Consider the following 20,964-nt stretch of genomic DNA (forward strand, 5'->3'; position numbering starts at 1 on the left):
CTTTTGATTGATATCCTGGGTGTGACATAGAAGAGTTAGCTGTGATGAGACCTGTACCACAAAGATTTCTCAGTTTAGTGCAAGAGCATTTCAGATCATAATCTGTGAAAAGGCAGGAGCTGTTGTAGCTGCACAGGCAACATGAAGTTGCACACTCTGCTGACCAAGCAGCCCTTGGCAACACGCAGACTGCCAGAATCCCAGCAGTGCTGTGTACTTATGCCTGCTGAAAGCAGAGTGATGGGCCACTTACTCTTGTGTCTCCCTGAACCAGGAAATTTTGAGAAGAAAAATCCCCTCAGTATTTTTGGACACAAGCAAAATCTGCAGAGGCCTATGAATCCAGTCACCTGTTGCTCAGACACCCTCAGTCACTCTCAAACTTGCTATCCTCTTACTTACTGGTGTTCTTGTGTGTCTTTGGACTGCAGGACTCTGACTCTCCAAGACACTCTACAGCATCAAACAGCTCCAACCTCAGCAGTCCTCCCAGCCCCATCTCTCCTCACAAGACCAAGAGTCTCTCCCTGGAGAGCTCTGACCACGTGAGTTGGGACTCATGAACTGCTTCAGCATTCAGATTTGACATCACATCAGCTTGCTGTCCCCATGGCTGTCCCCTTCACTTGCTCCAGTTCTCACCTTCATCATCCTAACCCTCCACATTCCCTGTCTGAAAGTGATCTGGGAGTGGGGTACAGAGGAAGGTAAAAGCTGGTCGTCTTCAGCACCGTGCGGCACTGCCTCACCCTCCCTTCCCCAGATTTGACAGCAGCAAATGAGCAAAGCTAGGGTGTTGGTAAATATCAGATGCTGTAGATTTGTATTAGTATTGGTTTCATTTTTGTGGTTACAGCTGCTTCATTTTTAAAGACATATTTATCCCACTCCCACTTCCCAAAAGGTAGCGTAAGTAGACCAGACCAGTATCAATAAGAGAAAATTCAGAGGGATTTTGTTTTCATACAATAGCTCATTGTACTGTACAAAAGTAGCACAGAGACCCCTTCCCCTGCATGGGGAATGATCAGTATGTCAGAGGCACATAAAAGCTTTCAGCCACCACGTTTGAATGTCAATCTGATTGTCGCCAGCAAATCCTTATTGATTAAAATGATGCATATTTTACTACAGTACAGAGTTTAAATAAATACGCAGATGTTAGAGTAAAATACGTATGTATATATTCAAAGAAAAAAAAGCATTGTGTATGCAGCAGAAGATGGATGCTTATTTAAGAGAGCCTTTAATTTAAGATTTGTGTTGTCCCTGTTTTCATGCTCAGTAATATACAGACTCGGAGGCCTGGACTAAAACCTTCCGCAGGACAGAATTTCTGTTCGCGCAGCGCTCGCTGCACTGCCGGGAGAGGCCCCTGCAGTGCTTTCACAACATTTCTTTATTTCTGGTCATAGCCTAACTGAAGCTGTAATTCCTACCTTCGTGTTAGTCCCCATCCTTTGCAAAAATGACAACAATTGGAAGCAACCCCCTGCCCCGACAGCCAAGGGCCCCCCGGTCAGCCCGGCGGCTGCTCTGGTTTCATGCGTTGTTCTAGCTGTGCAGCTGGAGCCTTGCAGCATGCTACAGGAGAGGTCCTTCAGGCAGCAAGGAAGTTCAATGCAGCAGGATTCAGCAGGAAAACTGTTTCCCTGGGTCAGCCTTTGAGCAGGTTTAACTCGGAAGTGAGCGATCTTCCACATCTCCTTGACCATCCTTAAACAGAAAACGGTTGCTGTTGTTACCAAATACTAGACACTAACACACATCAGCCAAACGAGTGCCCTTAGCCCAAAGCTGGTCCTGGCTGGCTTTGCTGTCACTGTAGCAATGAAGAACCTTGAAGACTGACCTCACACTGTTCACACTGTGGTAGTCGGAGATGCCTAGTGACCCAAAACTGCCACGCTGGCAAGGTTGGTTTTCCTCTCCCTCCCTACTTGTGCTGTGGGTTTGTGCAATTTGCCGTTGTTTCTATGTGCTCACCTGCTGTTTGGTTCCAAAAGCAGGGCAGGTCGGAGGGCAGAAAGTATTGCTGTGGAAGACAGAGCCCTCTGAAGTTGCAAAAATAAATAAAAAGCTGAAGCTGGTCACGCAGTCAACAGAATAAAACGAAAAACTGATGTACAAATGGATGGTAAGAGGAAGATGTCTCTTCTCTTTAGTTAGCAGGACTGACGTGTCCTTCATTTGGGAGTGTGTTCAAATGAGCCTCTCTTCTCAGTAGTATTTGTTGCCGACTTTATACTATGACCATACTCGAACACGCAAGGGCTTTTTGTATTTAGAATACTGGGTTTTGTGGGTTTCGGAAACTTGTTATTGCTCTTATTAAGCCATTCCATATTCTTGCAGTCAGCAGTTATGTAGTGTTCCGCCCACATAGAGATGTTTGGAGTTTTCCAGTTTCTGTTTTCCCTAATAGAACTTATAGGTAAGTTCAAACCATGTACAGTAATTTCCAGGTATGATCTAAGTGTGATATAGGGAACAAGACACAGATCATCTAATCCGTTTAATCATACTGGGTCTCCTAGGTAAGATTTCTCTTCCACTCTGAATCAAGAGGTTTGTCCAAGTTTAAGCTCATTCAATGTTATTTTGGGACAGGAATTCAAGAAATTGTTGTAGAAACCATCATATCAAAAGCCTGTCTCTCTCCTTTTTGGTATTTCAGAGTAGCAAGCTGGTTGTGTTGTTTGTTTTCACTTCAAAGCTACTACTTTTGCAAGCCTGGCATTTGAAATTAAAAGCTTTAGCAAACAGCTAAGCACTCGAAAGTAATTCCTCCCAGAAAAGTTTATGTATTTCTGAGGGATAGATAGGCAGGGCATTATTGGCATTATTAAAATTCCACATCAGCTTCTTTTTAAAGGCTGCATATTGCTTCAAGTATAGCCACTGCTTTTTCCCCACAATTCCCTTGTTTTGGTGAAGCATGTCCACACTTTTCAGAGCCTTTGCAGACTAGTTTGTATTTACTGTATGTTGTATTTAAACGATAATCTTATTTTGATGTTGAGAGAAGGCATTTAAACAGCAGTCACTGAAGACAGAGCAGCCTGCGTGACAGTCCCCTGAGAGAGGGTCACAGGATCTTTTTTTGTGGATTTTTTTTTTTGCAGTTGTGCTAAAGCTCTATCTGAAAATGGAACCCAAAGAGCCACAACACAGCAAACAATTAAATCAAGTAAACCCCAGTGTTTACTCCATTACAGTGCCTGCAATCTATTGATATCAAAACCTGACATTTTCAGGCAGAGTGTAGGTCAGCTGCGTTACAACACTAAGCTCCAGAGGATGAGAGCTCCACAGGCCTACGCTGTTTGTACACTACAATTTCTAAGCCTTGGCAGTCTCCTTTAGGATTACTGTATTTAGTGATTACTTTGGTACTGTACATTTTTATACACATCTGTCCAAAAGAGAAACAGCAACTGTTCTCTCAGTTGAAAAGCAAATGACCACATCACTTCTTAGAAAAAATTGTCCTAGGACTTACATAGTTTTATATATTTGGGGACCATTTGACTACAGACTCAATTCTAAACCACACTCATCTTCTTTTCGTTGGTATGCATACTGCAGCTGAGCTTTTTTTTAAATACTCATTGGGCTAGGAAAAGTAACTTGGTCATTTGAACTGTAGGACTCTTGACTGGTATCTCCGAGACAGCTGTCTCCTGAGGTTTGATGTTTGCTCCTTTGCACTGTAGCACTGCTTCAACTTCACGGTTTGAGGGCTGCATTTTGTTCAGGGAGCTTAAAATCTCCCACTGCTACAAGACTGTAGCTCTTGTTCTCTGTACACAGTATGTATCTAGATGATTTTTTTCCTTCTGGCTGAGACTGAAGGTGTTTGTTTGCATTTTTGACAGTGCTTAAAGAGATGGGTTGTTGGGTTTTCGCATTTTTTTTTCCTCTTTTGATGGCAACAAGGATCTGAACCCAGATTCAGGCAGCTACTAAGGATTCCAGGTTATAGAATGGAATAAGTTTGGTAAATAGTTTTCCCCTGCACGTGTGCACACACAGATATGTGGCTTCCTTCCACATTTCATAAACCCAAAAGCAGGGTTATAGTACTCTCTTCTCTCTTGCCTTTGGCCTGTAGAAGACAACTGGTGGTTTGAAAAAAACATTCCTGAGGCTGTGGTGAAGTAGTTGCTTCTTTTCCCCTCCAGTAGTTGCTGTGGCTTGTTATGAATGTGCATTTTGCCCATTTAAATGAGTTTCAAAACTGAGTCAGGAATGTTCTCTCTTTGATTTGATTCTGATAAAATTACAAGCCAGGTGTGTTATTCTCAGGTATATGGCAGAGGGAAATTAAGGGTCTTGTCATACCAAAAAAGTCCAAAAATCATAGTTTATTTATAGAAATGAAGTTTAACGGGTTCATAGCATGTGTCAGCCTTTCAAAACAGAACAGTTGAATCATTAACACAGAAACAGATTCTGGCACCATGTTGTCTTTCATGGCCAGACCCTGAATGACAGGACAAACATGCTCTTGGGTGGAAAAAGGGTTTCTTTTCCATTTTATGAATACTGTTTAATTTGAAATGAATGCATTAAGGGTAAAATTTGTTACAGTGCAAGTATCCACAGCTCCTGAGCCTCTTAGTCTGAGAATCAAAGTGGCACAGGGTAACTCCTGCTGTGGGTTCTTTTGTTAATACAAGTCAGTTCCATGGAGGGACTGGGACAACTTCCTGCACTAACACAAAATGCACTCTTCTGTGCACTTTGTGTTCACACTTTATTTGATAAACACCCCTAGAAACCGCTCTGCTGCAGGCTTTCCTATATGAATTCCAACTCTACTTTCTCATTCCAGCTGCAGCTCAGTAAAACCTGTTTTGATTCTGCATTTAAAATTAAAGTCTCATCCACAGGGAAGAAATCCACAAACAAGCCAGTGTTGGTATTTCAGAGCAATTATACCTGCCTTTTTATGTATGACAGTTTCATATCATTTATTTTTAAAATACGTTTTTTAGGTTTTTCATTGTAATATTATTGTACAGTTTTGCATGGCATAGATGTAATCACTTTTTTGTTTTAGAGTATAAAAGCTGACAAGTGTGCGTGTGGGGGAAAGATTCTGCTTTTTGCCTCTTCTCACTCTTTTGTTTAATGCCCTCAATGTTGTAGGGGACATTGTAAGAGATTCTCTGCTACAGAACAATGATGTAGATTCTTTTGCACAGAAATATTTAAGGTGGAAAAGTCAACAATGTAAAAATGACTTACCACCAATATTTTATGTTGGTAACACACTTAATATTAACCTACTTTGATGTACTGCAATAAAACAGGGAACTGTTAGAAATGCAGATGTTTTGTCTTTTTTTCCTAACTCCCCCCGTTAAGCTTTGAGGAGGAAATGGAAAGGGGAATAATGGTGTTCTTGAAGATAAAACCAGCGTGTTGTAACACTTCTGCACAAGTGCACAGTGGGAAGAAAAGGAATACGTGAGAAAATAGATTTACCTTTAACAGTTTTCAGACAAAGTAACCAGATCCTTTTGTAAAATACAGAAGTGAAGTCACCTTATACTTTGCTATACTGAACTTGATCAACTATAGTTTTCTTGACCTTTATCTTAGGTCATCTGTGATGACCTAAAAAATAGGTAGTTTTATAATTGTAGTCAGTGTTTCTGATGTTCCTCCTTCATTTGTAGTTACACATCAAATGGTTCAGCCATCCTAGTGTTAGAGGCTGTATTCTTAGTTCTGAGCTACCAACATCAAATTGACTTTCATACATTTTTAAGTACCTGTCAAGTTCTGTGTGTGCCCTGACCCTTTCACATCATTTCACCACTTCCTCAGCCTGGAATTTTCTCCACATCAGCAATGGTTACTACATCCTCCTCTTCATTCATTACCCTGTTAGTATAATGTTGGAAATGGCCTCATTGTGCCAGGGGAGGTTTACATATTGGGAAAAATTTCTTCGCAGAAAGGCTTGTGAAGTACTGGAACAGGCTGCCCAGGGAAGTAAGTGGTGGAGTCACCATCCCTGAAGTGTTCAAAAAATGTGTGAATGTGGCACTTGAGGACATGGTTTAGTGGTGAACATGGTGGTGCTACATTGATGGTTGGACTTGATGATCTTAGAAGTCTTTTCCAACCTTAATGACTTGTGGTAAGTCCTAGCTTTGATCACATGCTCAGTCACACCCCCCCGCAGCAGAAATACAGGACTGTGCTGTTACTGATCCCTGCCAGCCTCCCAGCCTGGGCATTCTCCCATTATCAAGGACTACCAGCAATTGCCTCCAGGAACAGTCACCACAATTCCCACTTCTTCCATGGCCACAGGCTACCCTACTCCTGTCCCTCTGCTTCAGTCAGAATTATTACTTCCTCAGCCCCTCATTCGAGCTTATGTGGATCTAAGCCCATTTAGTCCACTGCAGGTCTCTCCTGGCTGCTGTAGCTCTGGGAAATACCATGTTCCCTGTGCTCTGACTTTTCACAGAGTGCATTAGTTCTGAGTTCCCAGACTAAAGAAAGAAGGTAGGAAAATCACTGCTACCACATGTAGCCTGAATCTTGATTCTTTAGAATGGAAAAGCATTGTCTTCAGAGAAGCAGCTTTAACCTCCAGCTTGCCCTATGGAATAAAGAACTGTTTTCACAAGAGGATGTTTCTAGAACAGAAGCTTGCTGCAGCACAGAAAAGTCCACATCCTCAACCTACATGTGTGGTTCAAGCAAATGCACTGGCTGGCACAGAGCAAGCAGTGATCAAGTGTTCTTGCTCACTGTAAAATGTCAAGGCTTCTTTGACTGGAAGCCAGAGCACAGTGTTTCTAGCTCACGTTTTCTGCACGGCTGTTACACTGACACACAATTCCTCATGTCACAAATCTCTCTGGACAAAGCCATAGCCATTATTTATGCTTTTAGAGCGTACACAAAAGGCCAGGAGCATTAGGGACAGGGAGCTCTAATTAGCTCTCCTAATAAAGCAACATCTTAGCTTCTGCTAGTTACTACCCTTTCAGCAAATGCAAAACAACTGCAGTGTTCAGCGTGACGTTATTCCTAAACACAGTTTGTCTCTCAGGAAGGGAAATGTTTGCCAAGAGCTGAATGCTGTTGCCCCAGCATGGTATACAGCAGATCTGTGCTCACGTGAACAAGTGCATACCAGTCTCACCTAGTAGTGCTTACTGGAAAAGTGACCTGTAATCCTTGACTTATTATGCCTTCTCTGCAAGTTCTCTGGACATACTGACCCTGAATCTTCAGTTTCAGAATTTGCTTTTTAAAAAACTGATAAGGGAATTAGATGAGGTGAGCTTCAGAGCAAAGTATAAACTTTAACATAAGCATTTAACATCTCAAACAATTCTACTGGTTTTACAGCTGCAAGGTCTAGATGCAAAGGAGGAAAACCAAACCACGTCTATCAGACCTCAAAACAACAAGGAAAGTTACTGAAACAGTGTACACTGATAAACAGCTTGATGCAAAACTATTACTTCAGTGAACAGCAGAGTTAATCTTCTCAAAAGGTTAGGAATAACCTGACTAGTATTTTGAATTAGAGCACTGGATCTTGCTCAACCAAGTCTTAAATGAAGTGGTTCATATGTTTATGATCTTGAAATAAAGGTAATACAATAACTTGTTTTCCTATTTCTCAGAGGTCCCTCCTAAGAGAGACCATTTATTCACTTACCTGCTCTTTACCTCTGGACACATGAGCTGTCAGAATTTCTTATGTATTGAGCTTTAAGATCATACAACCTCTGCATTCCTGGGCTGTGTTAACTGAGTAGGATCAGCTGAGCCTGCTGCTATGTACCTGGTACTTGCCAGATGAGGGTACCTGCCTTCCTAGCACCAGGTAAGCCTCAACTCCACCAGCCTCTCCTTCACAAGCGGAGGAAAGGCAAAGAGACCTGTGCTCAGGAGACTAACAGAAGAATTAGAACAAAAGAAAATAAGAAAACAAGTAAATTACCAGGGATTTTCATGGCCAGACTGATGTTTTCTGACTCTTGGTAAACTTGTCACTATCACAGCACTAGTGACACAGCTGCAATGGAAAGATGAAGGCATAAACAGGCCACAGGTTTGGCCTTGCCAAGGCTAGTTCCAAGCCTTTGAGCAAACAACTGCAACGAGGAGACTTGGGAGCTGCTTCATTTGCTCAGCTCCTGTTTATCCCACAGAACAGAACGTGGTTCACCTGGCTATTCATTACCACACCAGAAGAAGAAAGAACCACAGGGCAGGAGGCCACCGCACAAGCACTTGTTTATTGACATCGGGAAGTCGTACAGGTACAGGCTTTGTACAAAAACCTAAGGAAGTAAATTTCCTAGGTTGACTCCAATAGTTTAAAACTGTGCGTCTGGTTTTAACTGTGTGACATTTCAGCTAAAGCTGGAACTGCTCATGAGAGACGACATGTTCATCTGCCTTGCCATAAGTTCTGCGTTACAGGGAAGCAGAGACAGACGAGGTTCTTGGTTAGGAGTCCAGCAAGCAGTTGGTGTCAGCTGTAGCTTATCTAACTTGCCCTCAGGAAAGCTGATATCTACCAGACAGTGAAGAATCCCACTAACTGTGCTCAGATATAGCTCTGTTGGATACATGTTTGACTCCCAGAACTGAGACGGGTTGTGAGAGTGTGTAACGTGTGTGTGTTTAAAAGAGACTGGCACTCAATTCTCGGATTTTTAAAATATTTCCTATGTTTAGCCTGCAAGCCAAAAAGAGGCAGAAAGCATAAAACTTCATCCTACTTACACACACACCCCTTGCATTAAATCAATGTCAGTAAAAACCAGGAGGGTTCTTAGACTGCCACCACTTGAGTTACAAAAATGGGGGGAGGTGCTGAATGTGTCTGTGGTAGGGAACACCTTAGTATTTCAATCTATAATTCACAGTATGAAATCTACTTGAATTCCACCTCAGCTTGAAAGAGGGAAGTTTTTTAAAAAACAATTTGTGGAGAATTACAAATAGGTTTCAATATCAAATTCTGCTCTTGTCCTCCTTCCCCTGCTTGTAAAACCCAATCAATATGCAGCCACCATCACAACGTTAAAAATGCATTCAAGGTAGTCAGCTGGTGCCTTGAAACAGCACAGAAGCACTCAAAGAGTTTCCTGCAAGCTGCGGGCTGTACTGGCAGTCAGTGTAGGACAGACACAGCATGAAAGAACAGCTTTGTCCTCGTGAAACGCACACTTGGCTTCCAGGGCACAGGCTGCTGCATCTCAAGAGGATGGAGAGCTGGGGTGCAACACTTGGGAGGCTACAACGCTCTCTGCAAGGCTCAGCTGCGCCGGGCCCTCAGGACAGGGCGTGTTAGTTCATTGCTACTACTCCTCTGGCTTCTTGCCCCTACTGCTCCAATATTTGCTATATGCCTCTTGGAACATGTTTTTGCAGGGAATTTTGGCCTTCAGTTTGGTGCAGATCAGGAAAGAGCCCCCCATCTTCCGATGAAGAGAGTAGGTCTCCTCTGGTGGGGGGACAAGCCGATGCTTCAGCATGACTGGGATCAAACCGTGGATCTTTTCAGTGGTGCTTTGGTTGCCGAAATCAAAAGGTTCATCAGATGCAAAAGCCTCTCCCAGGATGAGGACAGCATTTAAGTGGGCATCTTCCATTTCCTGCCCAAAAGGAAAGAGGCATAAATAACATCATTAACCACCAGGGAGGAAAAGAAATGGTAATGCTATCAGCAGCAGCTCACAGAGATAACTAGCCATGCCTATGACAAAGGTAACCTCCAGCCCCCAGTTTGGAGCAGTTAAACCTTCCAGGAGATCATCCCCTCAGCCATGAAATTTCTGGGGTTGTCATCAGCTGCAGAGTCTTGGTGGGGAAGAAAAGGAAGGACAGTGGGTCTGGGGCTTGCTGTATCCTCATTACTCTTCTTGCTCCCAATCATTTTTATCCTCTTTCATCCTTATCAGTGGGGCTTTTGGACTGACATTGGCTTTTACCATATCAAGAAATCTGGGGGAGTTCACAGACCCACAACAACCTTATCTGTGGCCAATGCTAACATCAGATCCTTCTGCTCCATACCTTGATTTCATAGCCAGTGAGGAATTTCATTTCAATGGACTTCTTCAGTACTCTCTCTCTGTTCATGTCAGCAGCTGCCTTGATTACCTGAATAGGAAGAAAATACTTTCAGGAGAACTAGGAGATGACTGAAAAACATTTTGAGTATGGGACTACTACACAGGCCACAGGTACACATTAACACATGCTGCCTACTTGCTTCCTTACCTCTGCCCTCATCTTCAGGGGTCTCTGCATGTTGGCCAGGTTAAGAGCTACTGGCAAAAAGATACAGCTGATGGCTCTTCCCAGTAGGGCTACACAGAGCCCAGAGAACGTAAGGGACAGTAAAAAAGCTTCACAAATCAGTCAGCCCTTTCCCCAGTGAAATAGCAGAGCCAACTGTGAGACGCTTTAGGTGACAGCTGTGGGCTGCGGCAGGTCAAGACAATTGTCAAGTGTAGAATGTGGTGATCACAAAGGAAGCACGTATGACTTCACATCAGTATGTGTCTGTAAGCAAGCTAGAAATCACAGGAAGGGGCAGGGAGCAGAACAAGCAATTCCTGCAAAGCCTCATATAAAAATCACAGAATTCTGAGTGCTCTGATACACCCTGCTGCCTGAGTCTCACAGTAAGCAACACTGCAGTTCATGTTTGTCATGCAATGACAAACCCAGAGGGCCAGCAGCTTGCAGCAGATATGCAGACAGCAATGCTAAAGGATGAAAGAGGAGCCAAGATCTCTCTCTTGCCTCCAGCCCTGTTCTCTCCACACCCAAAGTGTATCTCCACATACAAAGTGATACAGCTAACAGATATGAGTATTTGCAAAATCAGGTGCAGCACTCTAAGACACAGTGCAAGTCCTCACCTCTATGTAGACATCTGTGAACTTCTTATCAAACCCTCGTGTTGCTCCAAAGTCCAGCAGGGCCACCTGCAAATGGACAAACCCATCATACCAGTCAACCAGTGTTGTAGAGCCTGATCTTTAGAATGTTCCTGATGTCTTCAGGAGACTCAGCTGGCTTTCCCAGCCAGCTTTCCCAGTACTTCCCTCTGCAGCTCAGCTGCCCCGACTCCATTATTCCCTGACTGCAGCCCAGACAGCTGCGCTGGCACATGGCCAAGGAATGGGCAATGCCCACACTGTCACACCTGCTCTGCTGGTAACTCCACTCAGGCTTTCTGTCCAGGGACAGAGCAGCACAGAACCTTTTCCCAGCACTTTCCAACACAGACCTCAGGAATGAACAAGCAATTCCTTCTGCCCTGCAGGGCACAGAGGCAGCCAAGCCAACAAGCAGGACATCTGCAATTGCTACCCTTCCAGCACAGCACAAGACATTCAAATAAAGAGTCCTGGGCTCAGGTGTGTCCTGGTAGAGTGCTGCCAGCTGCAACTTCTCACTGGCCACCTTCAAAACAAACCCTGAGGCTAAGGAAGTAGCTGTGATGGGAGCTAAGGCCAAAGACAGGCAGCCAAGGTTACAGCAGCCCTGTAAGCCCAAGGTTACACCTACCCAGACCGTGTCACGGCAAGTGGCAAAGGGCAGGTTTCCCTGTCTGCCTCAAGGACAGGAATCTAAGAGACTCTCAATAAGGGCTCATTAAACTCTGGGAATGGAGAATAATCAAAAGCTGGTGAAAAAGCCCTTGTACAGGCAGAACTGCAGCTGCTTGGGCTTACCTTGTGCAACTGTGGGTCATAGAAGAAGTTGGACCAGTTTGGGTCAGTCTGCATGTACCGGAACTCAAACAGCTCCCGCAGACACAGGACCAGGATGTTGTGACAGATCTTGAAAAGCAAGGAAAGAAAGAAACTAGTCAGAAGGGCAGCAAGCCCTACTCACACATATAACTTGCAACAGGGATCACATCACCACATGGGCAGGAACAATCTGCTCTATGCTGCAGAACTCCTGCAGCATGCTGAAGGAGCACCTCTCAGCAACTCCCAGCCCACACCTGCCACAGGATATCCTTAGCAGCCAGCACAGATGCCATGCAAGTTTCACATCAGCTTGAGCTGTAGTTCGTATCAGCCCCTGGATGTGCCTCCAGAGAAGCTGGTACCCTGTAGCTGGCAGCTGAGAACAGCAGTCTCCAGTACTGATCCAACTGCACGTGTCCTGGTCCTGCCTTTTAACTTCTCGGCACTGACTGTGCACTTGGTTGTTGCAAGAATGGGAATCTTGCATGATATACAGACCCACCATGTACTCCTCAGCCAAGTCTTCTGCTGGGCTCGGCACTGACCCAGCTCAAGGGAGGAGCAAGCAAACCTACACCTCGGGATTGACAGGCATGGGGAAGCAAGAGTAGCAGTCCTTCAGGAGCCCACTGCTGAATTACATACTACAGCAAGCTTTTATGGACAACAGTTATGCTGGATCCTGCTCAGCAGAATTGCCAGCCTCATTCTGCCCTTCTTCAGCTTCTGCAAAGCTGAGTGAAACATCATATTCTAGAGGGAAGGAGGAGAGCACCAAATGCCAGCCAGACCCTGCTCCAGGACACTGCCATTTGGGTCAGAAGGCAGAGGGTCAGCCAGGCCAGTAGCTTATAGGAAAGAAGGACTGGTCCTGCAGCAACACCCCACCTCACAGCCTTTTAAAATCAGTCCTGGTGATACAGCTCATCGGAGGGGACAGTCCCAAAGAACAGGCAGTCACCTCAAATCTAATGGGACACAGATCTGTTTATCTAGACGAACATACTCCGCCCTCTTCCCCACTGACCTGCTAACAGCTGACAGCTCACACAAAGAAACACACACACACACACATACACGCCCCAAATACCAAAATAGTTATTTCTGCTACTAGAACAGCTGCTTGTCCCACAGCCCTCCAATCCCTTGCTATATTTCAGCACCAACGCCTACCCATCCCCACATCCCTGCTCCTGTTTACTGAGAGGTACTTTTCCAGCAGCCCTGTGCAGCACAGGTCAGTCCCACAGGAGGAGATGACACCCAACTGCTTGCACTGAGATGATTCTGCACTCCTGCCCAAAAGAGCAGCTGCACAAGACCCCTTTCCCCTTGGTGACAATCCTTCCCAAACTTAAAGTCATCAGAAACAGGGCATCACGCAGCTAAGCTACCTCCCCTTCAGCTGCCCTTGCCATTCACCCCCTCCAATCTCTCCCTGCTGAATGCTGGTGCCTGCAAGGCCCAGATCAGCTTGGAGAGACCCCATTGTCACTGCCACAGTTCCTAAAAAGAAGTCTTCCTAGAGGCTCCAGACAGTCCCTGACTCTGGCCCTGCTTTGTCCTGCTCAGGGTTTGCCCTGCCACGAAGTGTCCCCTGGTTTGCCAGTCCCCAGGCAGGCCAAGCTCACTGCTCTGAGCGAGGGCAAAAGCACAACCTGCCCACATTACCTCATTTCGAATCTCCTGGCTCAGCCCTACAGCTTGATCCAAGGGAAAGCCAGATACCAGCTCTGTGGTCAGGACGTGCTTGCTGCACAGCTCGTCTATTACTCTTGGGACATAGAAGAAGGGGTCATCCTTCAGCAGCTCCCTAGGGATAGATGAAGGAGAAGAAATGGTTAGGAGCCCTGAGAGCAGACAGATCCCTCAGCAACACCTCACACACCCCTTCACCAGCCTCTCCCCACACCCTTGATGGGGCTGCCAGGATATGTTTTCCTCAGCAGTTAACAGTAGGGATTAAGTCAGCAGAAAACATGCCAGTGACTTGCAGCTGCTGCCAGCTCCTGAGGTCATGTCTCCTGCCAGAGCAGTGATATTAGGAGGGCTCCAGGCTGGTACATCAAGGGGCACTGGGCTCTTTTGCTCACCCCACTTGGCTTCAGGGCCAGACTACACACATGGAATAAATGGGCTTTGCCAAGGGGAACAATGCCACAGGGGCAGTTCTGCAGCAGGACAGGAAGGGTGCCCAGCCTCCAGCAGCTCCCCATCATCCAGCCACCATGTAAAAACAATCCAGGCCCCACTACTACAGCAAGCCAAGGGAGCAGGCAGTACTAGTGGTGGTAGTTACTGTAAAAGAGCTGAACTGAAAAACCTCCAATTTTTTCTAAAGGATGGGAGAAGTTCACAACAGGCTGGCATAAGTGCACACAGAACAGCACTGCAACCCGGCCTCAGGAGTTACTGCAGCACCTTCACATGTGGCAAAATAGACAGGCTTGCATTGGAGGAGAGAGGATATGCTATCACATTTCAGCTGACTGAGTACACGTGTGGTTCAGACAAGGTAGTAATTCCAGGGGACAGCCCAGGTCACAAACACGCACCCTTCTCCTGAGCTCACACCAGGGCACGCATTCATCTCCCCACCATCCCTGAAGTTCAGCAACCCCTCCTGCGTTTCTCACACACACAGACAGATGGAGTTGAAGGCAATGGTGTGAACATACTGGAATTTCCTTGCACAGGCAGCTTCTCTCAGGTAGTCACACTCCAGGGCCAACTCTCTGCTCACGACTTCAATCAAGTGCTCAGGGAACAAACCTGAAGGTCAAACAAGCAGAAGAGAGAGCAGACTTAGAGAAAAGGACCCCTCAGGTTACGCTTTCCAGAGCTGCACTTGAGGAGCAACTGCTATCCAGCCAGCTCTAAGCTGAAGAGTACAAGAAACCTGAAAGAGCCAAAGCATATTTCCAGCTAACTACAGGTTCTCCAGTAATCCCAGGCCAAGGCTACACAGCTGATCCTAAGTCAAGGTATGTCCACACCACTGTCCTTGTGCAGCAGAGCTCCATCCTCCCCCAGCTCCCACCCCACAGCCCAAGCTGTCCATTCATGCTATTGGCATGGCTGTGCAGAGGCACACACCAAGGAGTAGAAGCACTCAAACACCAGCCTGGGCAAAAACAACAAAAAAAGACTCAAATCCATATCTGCCTACAACTGGAAGCAGGCACTGCCAGGCAGAAACAGTCAGCATGACTAATACAGTGAACTGCAGCAGCAGCACGTAGCCAGGGCCTGAGTTGCCAAGTCCAGTCTTCTTACTCTCCAAGTTGGAAAACCAATCTACCTCTTGGGACAGACAGCTGGGGCTGCAGCAGCCTCTGTAGGGCCCTCCCCAGCCACCAGAGAGAACAGACCCCGATTTTGTCAGCACCCAGCCTGATTTTAAAGCAGCATTTGTACAGTCCCACTAAGATTTACAGCTGCTCTTGGCAGGTATTTGGAAAAAGGAGTAGTTAAATCCTGCATTCCCTGTGGGAAAAGGGACTTATCCATGTGCTGGGACACTGAGCAAGTTCCAAGTCTGACAGTTCTCCACAGCTGTGACTGGAAAGAACAGAGAACAACTAAGAAGAGTAGAGAATAGCAGGCATGGAGGGCTACAAGAAAATTGGAGAAGTACGAGTTCTACCAAATGTACCAGCAAATAACAGGGAGAAAGTAAGACTACCTAACCTGAACAACTGCCTGTGCTTCATGGCTAGAAAGCCATCAAAAGTGAATATTCCCAGGCACATTATGCTTTGCCAAGAAACCCTATCGATCCTTTGCTATAGAGAGCACACAGAGACAAGTGCACATTACTCTGGCAAGTATGTGCAGGTGTGGCTGGGAAAAACAACAACACAGGTGCACTCCCCACCCCACCAAGTCGACACCGGATAAGGCACATGCCCAGCAAAGGCAGCAACAGCTCTGCAGCAGGAGAGGGGAGCAGAACATGGTTCCTCAAGTTGGCCCTGCACCCTCTGCCTACATCCACTACCTCTCCTGCTTTCTGCAGGAAATCTGCTCCTGGGCAGACTTAGTAATTCTTAAGTCATTTCTCTCATTTCCTTGAGGCTGTTTCTGCCCTCCAGTCTTTGGAGACACACATGCAATGCACTGTTTGAAATGGGTTGGCAGAACTCAAACTGCACCAGTGGGAATACAGGGTCTGCCAGGCTCTGTGTCTTTTTACCTTCAGGGAGAATATTGCTCATGCTCAGCACAGCCATCAGGTTGTTAACATCACTGTTGATGCTCTGGGCAACTCCAGGGTACTGTGGGACAGAATGGGACAGAGAGGTGGTGAGACCAGATGACCTGGTTGTACAGGGCAAGATACACACACCTTCCAGCTGATTCACTGACCCCCACACCACAGCCACCTGCAGCCTGGCAATGAGCCAGGGCACACCTGAGCCACACATCTCTCCTCTAAAAGCTTATTTAGAGCCCAGCATCTGAACCAGGGGACAGAGAGACAGGCTAAGATGCAGCTCCTTGCAATCAGAATGGCTTGTTCAGATCCTCCTAGAGGAACTCTTCCAACACGTGACAGGTTCTCAGACACAAGGTCCCATGACAGCTACGGCAGTCGGGCATTTCCCTACCACAGCAACACCACTGACAGCCCCACTGTTCCATTCACAGCAGCAGGGCAGTGAGGCTGAGCCACTCCTGGCAAAAGTGCCTCCTCTGTTCTCACCTTATATGTCAAGAAGGAAATGAGCCTCCACTGATGTGAAGAGGAATGTCTGCTGATGCCAGAGGGTTCAGTTTCTGCTGCTGTTACCTTGGCCTAACTTCAGAGACTACTTTGGACACAAGTGGCTTGAGAAGACACCCGTACTCATTCATACTGTTTCTAAAGTCTCCCCGCTTTACGAAAAACCCACCAACTAGATGACCAACTTTGCCTGGGATACTGCTCAAGTCAGCAAGGGACCTCACTCTCTTGGATTATAAACAATGCTGCACAAGGAGTTTTAGCTCTAGAACTTATTTTTGTTGGAAATAGCCACCTGAGGTTGCTGCCAGCTTTAGTGTGAGTTGGTGAATATCCTCCTGCATTGTCAGACTGCCACTGCTCAACAGTCAGTGCCTGCACGTCACTTAAAACTTCTTTAACCTTTGGGCTGTGGCCAGAAAGGGACATGAGGCATGGGCACATCCCAGAAAGAGGACTGACCTATGGAGCAGGTAGGACCCTCACATACAGCCCAAAAAGTACAAGCAGTCCCTCGCCACCATTATCGCCATGCTGCAGGGACACACCTATGAGATGTCTCCTGCTCATCTGGACTCAAGAGAGTGGCTTGAGCTGCAAAACCTTTCCTGTCTTTCCCATCTGCTTGCACCAGGTAAGGTATTGCTGAACCTACATTTTCACTTGCACTAAAACATTTCTTACTTTGTTCAGCAGTACACAGGCATCTCCCCCGCGCTTCTATGGTCTCAAACAAGAGACAAGGCTGGTCTGTAAAGCCCACCTGGATTTTCATGGCAACTTCTTTCCCATTTTTCAAGCGTGCCAGGTGAACCTGACCAATTGAAGCAGCAGCAAAGGGACGTTCTTCAAAGGACTCCAGTTTATCCCTCCAGTTGGGGCCAAGATCATTGTTCAGAGTTTTCTACAAAAAAAAAAAAGGCATCAGGGTATGGGAAGCAAAACTTTAAGACTTTCACTATTGGAAATCACATTCCTCTAAAGTGAATCACACAGCCTACAGTAGTTCTGAGTACCTATACCCTGCTTCCTACATCATCTTCCCCGCCTCATCACTGCACACTAAGGCAAGGAAGTGGTCTAGCCAGCAATGCTTCCCCAGCACTAAACAGATGCCAATCAGATCTCTGGCATAAAGGACAGAGATCTTGAACACAAACACCACTGTCTTAGCAATACAAACATCCCCTTTTTGGTGCCACTTGTTATCTTCCAGCAAATGAGCAAGGAGTTAGCTATTTCTCCTCTATCATCATGCTGCCAAGCTGAACAGAAGCAATCCAGGCATGCAAGAATAACTCTCTAAGGCAATATTGACAATTAAACATCACAGCCTGCTTTAACAGCTTTTTTGCTACCTTGCCAGACTGCCATATTTAAGTTCTGGCACTCTTCAGTGTCTTTCAGAAGATCAGTGCTGGCAATTCCTTTTGCAGCACCCTTCACATCTTAATTTAGAGAGGGAAGTAGAGAGAGAACATGTACATTGGGAAAAGCAACTTGGTTTGCTTCATTCTGGCTCTTCTTGATGGTGGGTTACACTTAAGCAAAACAGTAAGGATAAAGTTGCTGTTAATTTTCCATCAGACTACAGCTTGTAAGTCTGTTTCTAAAATGGGATGTAGGCATTTGCAGACACGGGCTTAACACCCATTAGAAAGACAAGACGAAACCGAAGAGGAGGCTACACTCACCAAGACCCTATAATCATATTTGTGTGCAACATCCTGTTCCATCAGAATTAGTCTCAGGACATAAACTCCCACATTTTTCCCTCTGCCTAGAGCTGAGCTTCGATGTTTTGGAGAGAAAAGGCAACACGTAATTGAGAGAAGGAAGCAGGTGCTAGCCACAACTGAAAATATGCAACATTATTGAAAGAATACTCTTACCACCTCTCTTTCTAGGGTATGTCATGGGGGACATTTATTCTGTCATTGTCCCTTCTCCCCTGATAAGCAGTAAGGAATATTCCTCACCATCATCTGCTTTATTGGCATGAAGTCAGCACTCTGACGTACACGCTCGAAAATCCTCTGGAGATGGGGGTTGATGAAGGCATCATCTGCCAAGGGAAAAGCACACACAGTCAGTGCAGGCATTGCATTCTCCAGCTCTTCAGCACACAAAGAAACATGCACCTGCATTTGGACAAGTCCGGCTGTCCTGCCCCCAAGCACACCCCAGTGAAGGTTTTGGAAGTAATTCTAGTTCAGAAACTCTCCATACCCAGAAACAGCACCTGAGGTGCTCCTCCTAAGGCATCACACCTTTAGAAATGAGCCAAACGAGTCTGTGCACAAGTAGCAAAAAAAGAAAAAAAGCTCCTCCTTCCTTTTCACTCTTTCAAAAAAGAGCGTATTACCCAAATTATTACCCAATATTGTGTATTACCCAAACAACTCCTAAGCCACTGTCCTGCTGCAGCAGGAGAGAGTTTTTGTGCATTCCCTCATACTCAAAGTATGAATATTCTAGAAAACATGCTGAGAAACTTTTTATGTTTTGAAATCAAGCCTGCTTAGTCTAGCAGCACTGCCAAGAGCAGTGGGCAGTTCTGCACAGCACAGAGGCTTTTGGGGTAGTGGAGGTTGCACAAACCTGAGAGCAGAGTGCTCTGCACAAGCCTCTGTCACCCACCAGCCCATCTTCTTGCTGGCAGTACAGCATTCAGGTCTAGGAGAGGCTACTGCGTCATGGAAACACAGGTCACAGATGGAATCCCCTGGAGAGTCATCCCAACACCCCAAGGTTCCTGATGTGGTTTAATTCAGTTCATTTTAAGGGGGCAGCAGCTTCTCCAGAAAGCTGTGCAGTGGCAAAACACCAGTTATGCAAGTATTGAACTCTTGGAGAGATCAGGATTTGGCATCTGCTACTGTAAACAACTACCCAAATGAAGAGCAGCTACAAGTAGGCAGAAGAAAACATAGCCAACCCAAAAATTATAAGTGTGAGAAGGAGCAAATATTTTCACTCATAAGAAAGAGGAGGGATAGGAGCATCTTGAAAGATTAGTCCTCTGCTTGAGCACAGGCTTCTACAACAGCTCAGAAAAAAACTACCCATTCCAGAAAACTTTTCATTTCATAAAGGATTATGGAGGAATTAAGATTTATCTGCCGCTCTCCCAACACTGGAAGAGTCCAGGCAACTGGCCTTAATCCTGAGAACTCAACCTGCACATTGGGCTTGTGACATTCAAATAAAACTCTATCAATCCTCTCCATTTACAGATGCATGAACAACCTTAAGTCTATCCCAGGAAACAAGAAACAAACAGTGACCTTAAGAGTAGTGTCCTGGGAATAGGAGTGGAAAGGAATGGATAGAAAAAGATACATAATGCAGACACATCACATTAACACTCAGCACTGTTTAGAAATTCCCACTGAAGCCACAGCAGCATTCAAAAGTACTAAAAAACCCCTACTGTGGAACCAACAGAGGCTTTTAAGAGGAGCTCCTGTTCCATCACTGCAAGTCAGAGATCAGCAGGCTTTGCAGGAACAGTGAGTAAAGCTCCTGTTGTGACGCTATAAACCCCCAAGGAGGTGAGACACAGCATTTGCGTGTGCATTCCAAACACCAAAAGAAACACCTGCTCTGTCATTGATGGTGCATCACTGCCAAGCCTCTGAACACTATAAAAACTGTTCTCAGGGGTACAGGAAAGTATTAACTGTCATGCTGTAACCTGCATGTCTGAGGATGACTGGGCAGAAAGAGAATGGACCTCACTAAGAGTGACTCAGGCTCCCAAAAGCTGTTTGTATTGAGGTATCAGGGCCTGCAACAAGCATTTAGGATCAACATCTGTTATTTTGCTTATTGCTGACATCCAAAAACCTCACATGGGACTTCAACCCCTAGTTTGAGAAGGTACCCTTAACTGGGGCTGCTTGACCACCGCCACTTTGTTCATGAGCACAACACCAAACAGCCAAGAAACCTGCAAGTCCAGGTTGACTGTACAGAAACTCGGCAGCAATGTCAAAAAATCAGTCGTGCTGCGGAAGCAACTCTGACAAACCAAGGCTTACAACACGCTGATGAATAAGGTTCTACGTCTTTGTGGTAAACTGATGAGGCCTTACTGGAACGAAACACGAAGCAAGAGTCAAGGCAGGGCACTCTCAGCTGGTAAATGCAGCTGCCTTTCCAACATCTCCCAGAGCACACACACCAGACAGGATGATCTGGGGCCTTCGGCATCTTTGCTGTTCATGACGTTCAGGGATGTGGGTCCCTAACAAATCCACTGACTCCCACAAGCAAACAGTCAGGGGTTTTAAGGACAGAGCTTTGTGACTTGTGCTCAGCTGCAGGGGGCCTCTGCACTCAATTAACACCCAGTCCTGTTGATAGAAGCAGTGAATTCAAACTCACCAGGCCAAAGAGAAACCCACGAAGTGGCAGGAACTGCATGATACCCTCCTGTCCAAACAGCCAGCCCAAGAAATGGATACT

At 45.8% G+C, this 20,964-nt stretch overlaps 2 protein-coding genes across 15 annotated transcripts in view; one reads left to right on the forward strand and one right to left on the reverse strand.

Annotated features, from left to right (window-relative positions):
* CDC42BPA (CDC42 binding protein kinase alpha) overlaps positions 1 to 5,332 on the forward strand; it is a 187,720-nt gene extending 182,388 nt beyond the window's left edge. For all 12 annotated transcript variants that reach the window (XM_064648041.1, XM_064648046.1, XM_064648042.1 and 9 more), the window contains one exon: positions 432 to 5,332. In XM_064648041.1, the coding sequence (XP_064504111.1) occupies positions 432 to 563 (132 nt within the window). In that variant the 3' untranslated portion in view covers positions 564 to 5,332. The remainder of the gene's footprint in view (positions 1 to 431) is intronic.
* A 2,931-nt stretch (positions 5,333 to 8,263) lies between these two features.
* The window catches only part of COQ8A (coenzyme Q8A), a 44,079-nt gene continuing 31,378 nt past the window's right edge, over positions 8,264 to 20,964 (reverse strand). For all 3 annotated transcript variants that reach the window (XM_064648056.1, XM_064648057.1, XM_064648058.1), the window contains exons 7-15: positions 18,474 to 18,559; positions 17,258 to 17,398; positions 15,964 to 16,045; positions 14,447 to 14,540; positions 13,440 to 13,581; positions 11,745 to 11,852; positions 10,926 to 10,991; positions 10,072 to 10,158; positions 8,264 to 9,650 (exon numbers count right to left, since the gene is read on the reverse strand). In XM_064648056.1, coding sequence (XP_064504126.1) covers positions 9,357 to 9,650; positions 10,072 to 10,158; positions 10,926 to 10,991; positions 11,745 to 11,852; positions 13,440 to 13,581; positions 14,447 to 14,540; positions 15,964 to 16,045; positions 17,258 to 17,398; positions 18,474 to 18,559 — 1,100 coding nt within the window. In that variant the 3' untranslated portion in view covers positions 8,264 to 9,356. The remainder of the gene's footprint in view (positions 9,651 to 10,071; positions 10,159 to 10,925; positions 10,992 to 11,744; positions 11,853 to 13,439; positions 13,582 to 14,446; positions 14,541 to 15,963; positions 16,046 to 17,257; positions 17,399 to 18,473; positions 18,560 to 20,964) is intronic.

The sequence above is a fragment of the Pseudopipra pipra genome, chromosome 3 (assembly GCF_036250125.1).
Source record: "Pseudopipra pipra isolate bDixPip1 chromosome 3, bDixPip1.hap1, whole genome shotgun sequence".
Taxonomy (NCBI): Eukaryota; Metazoa; Chordata; class Aves; order Passeriformes; family Pipridae; genus Pseudopipra; species Pseudopipra pipra.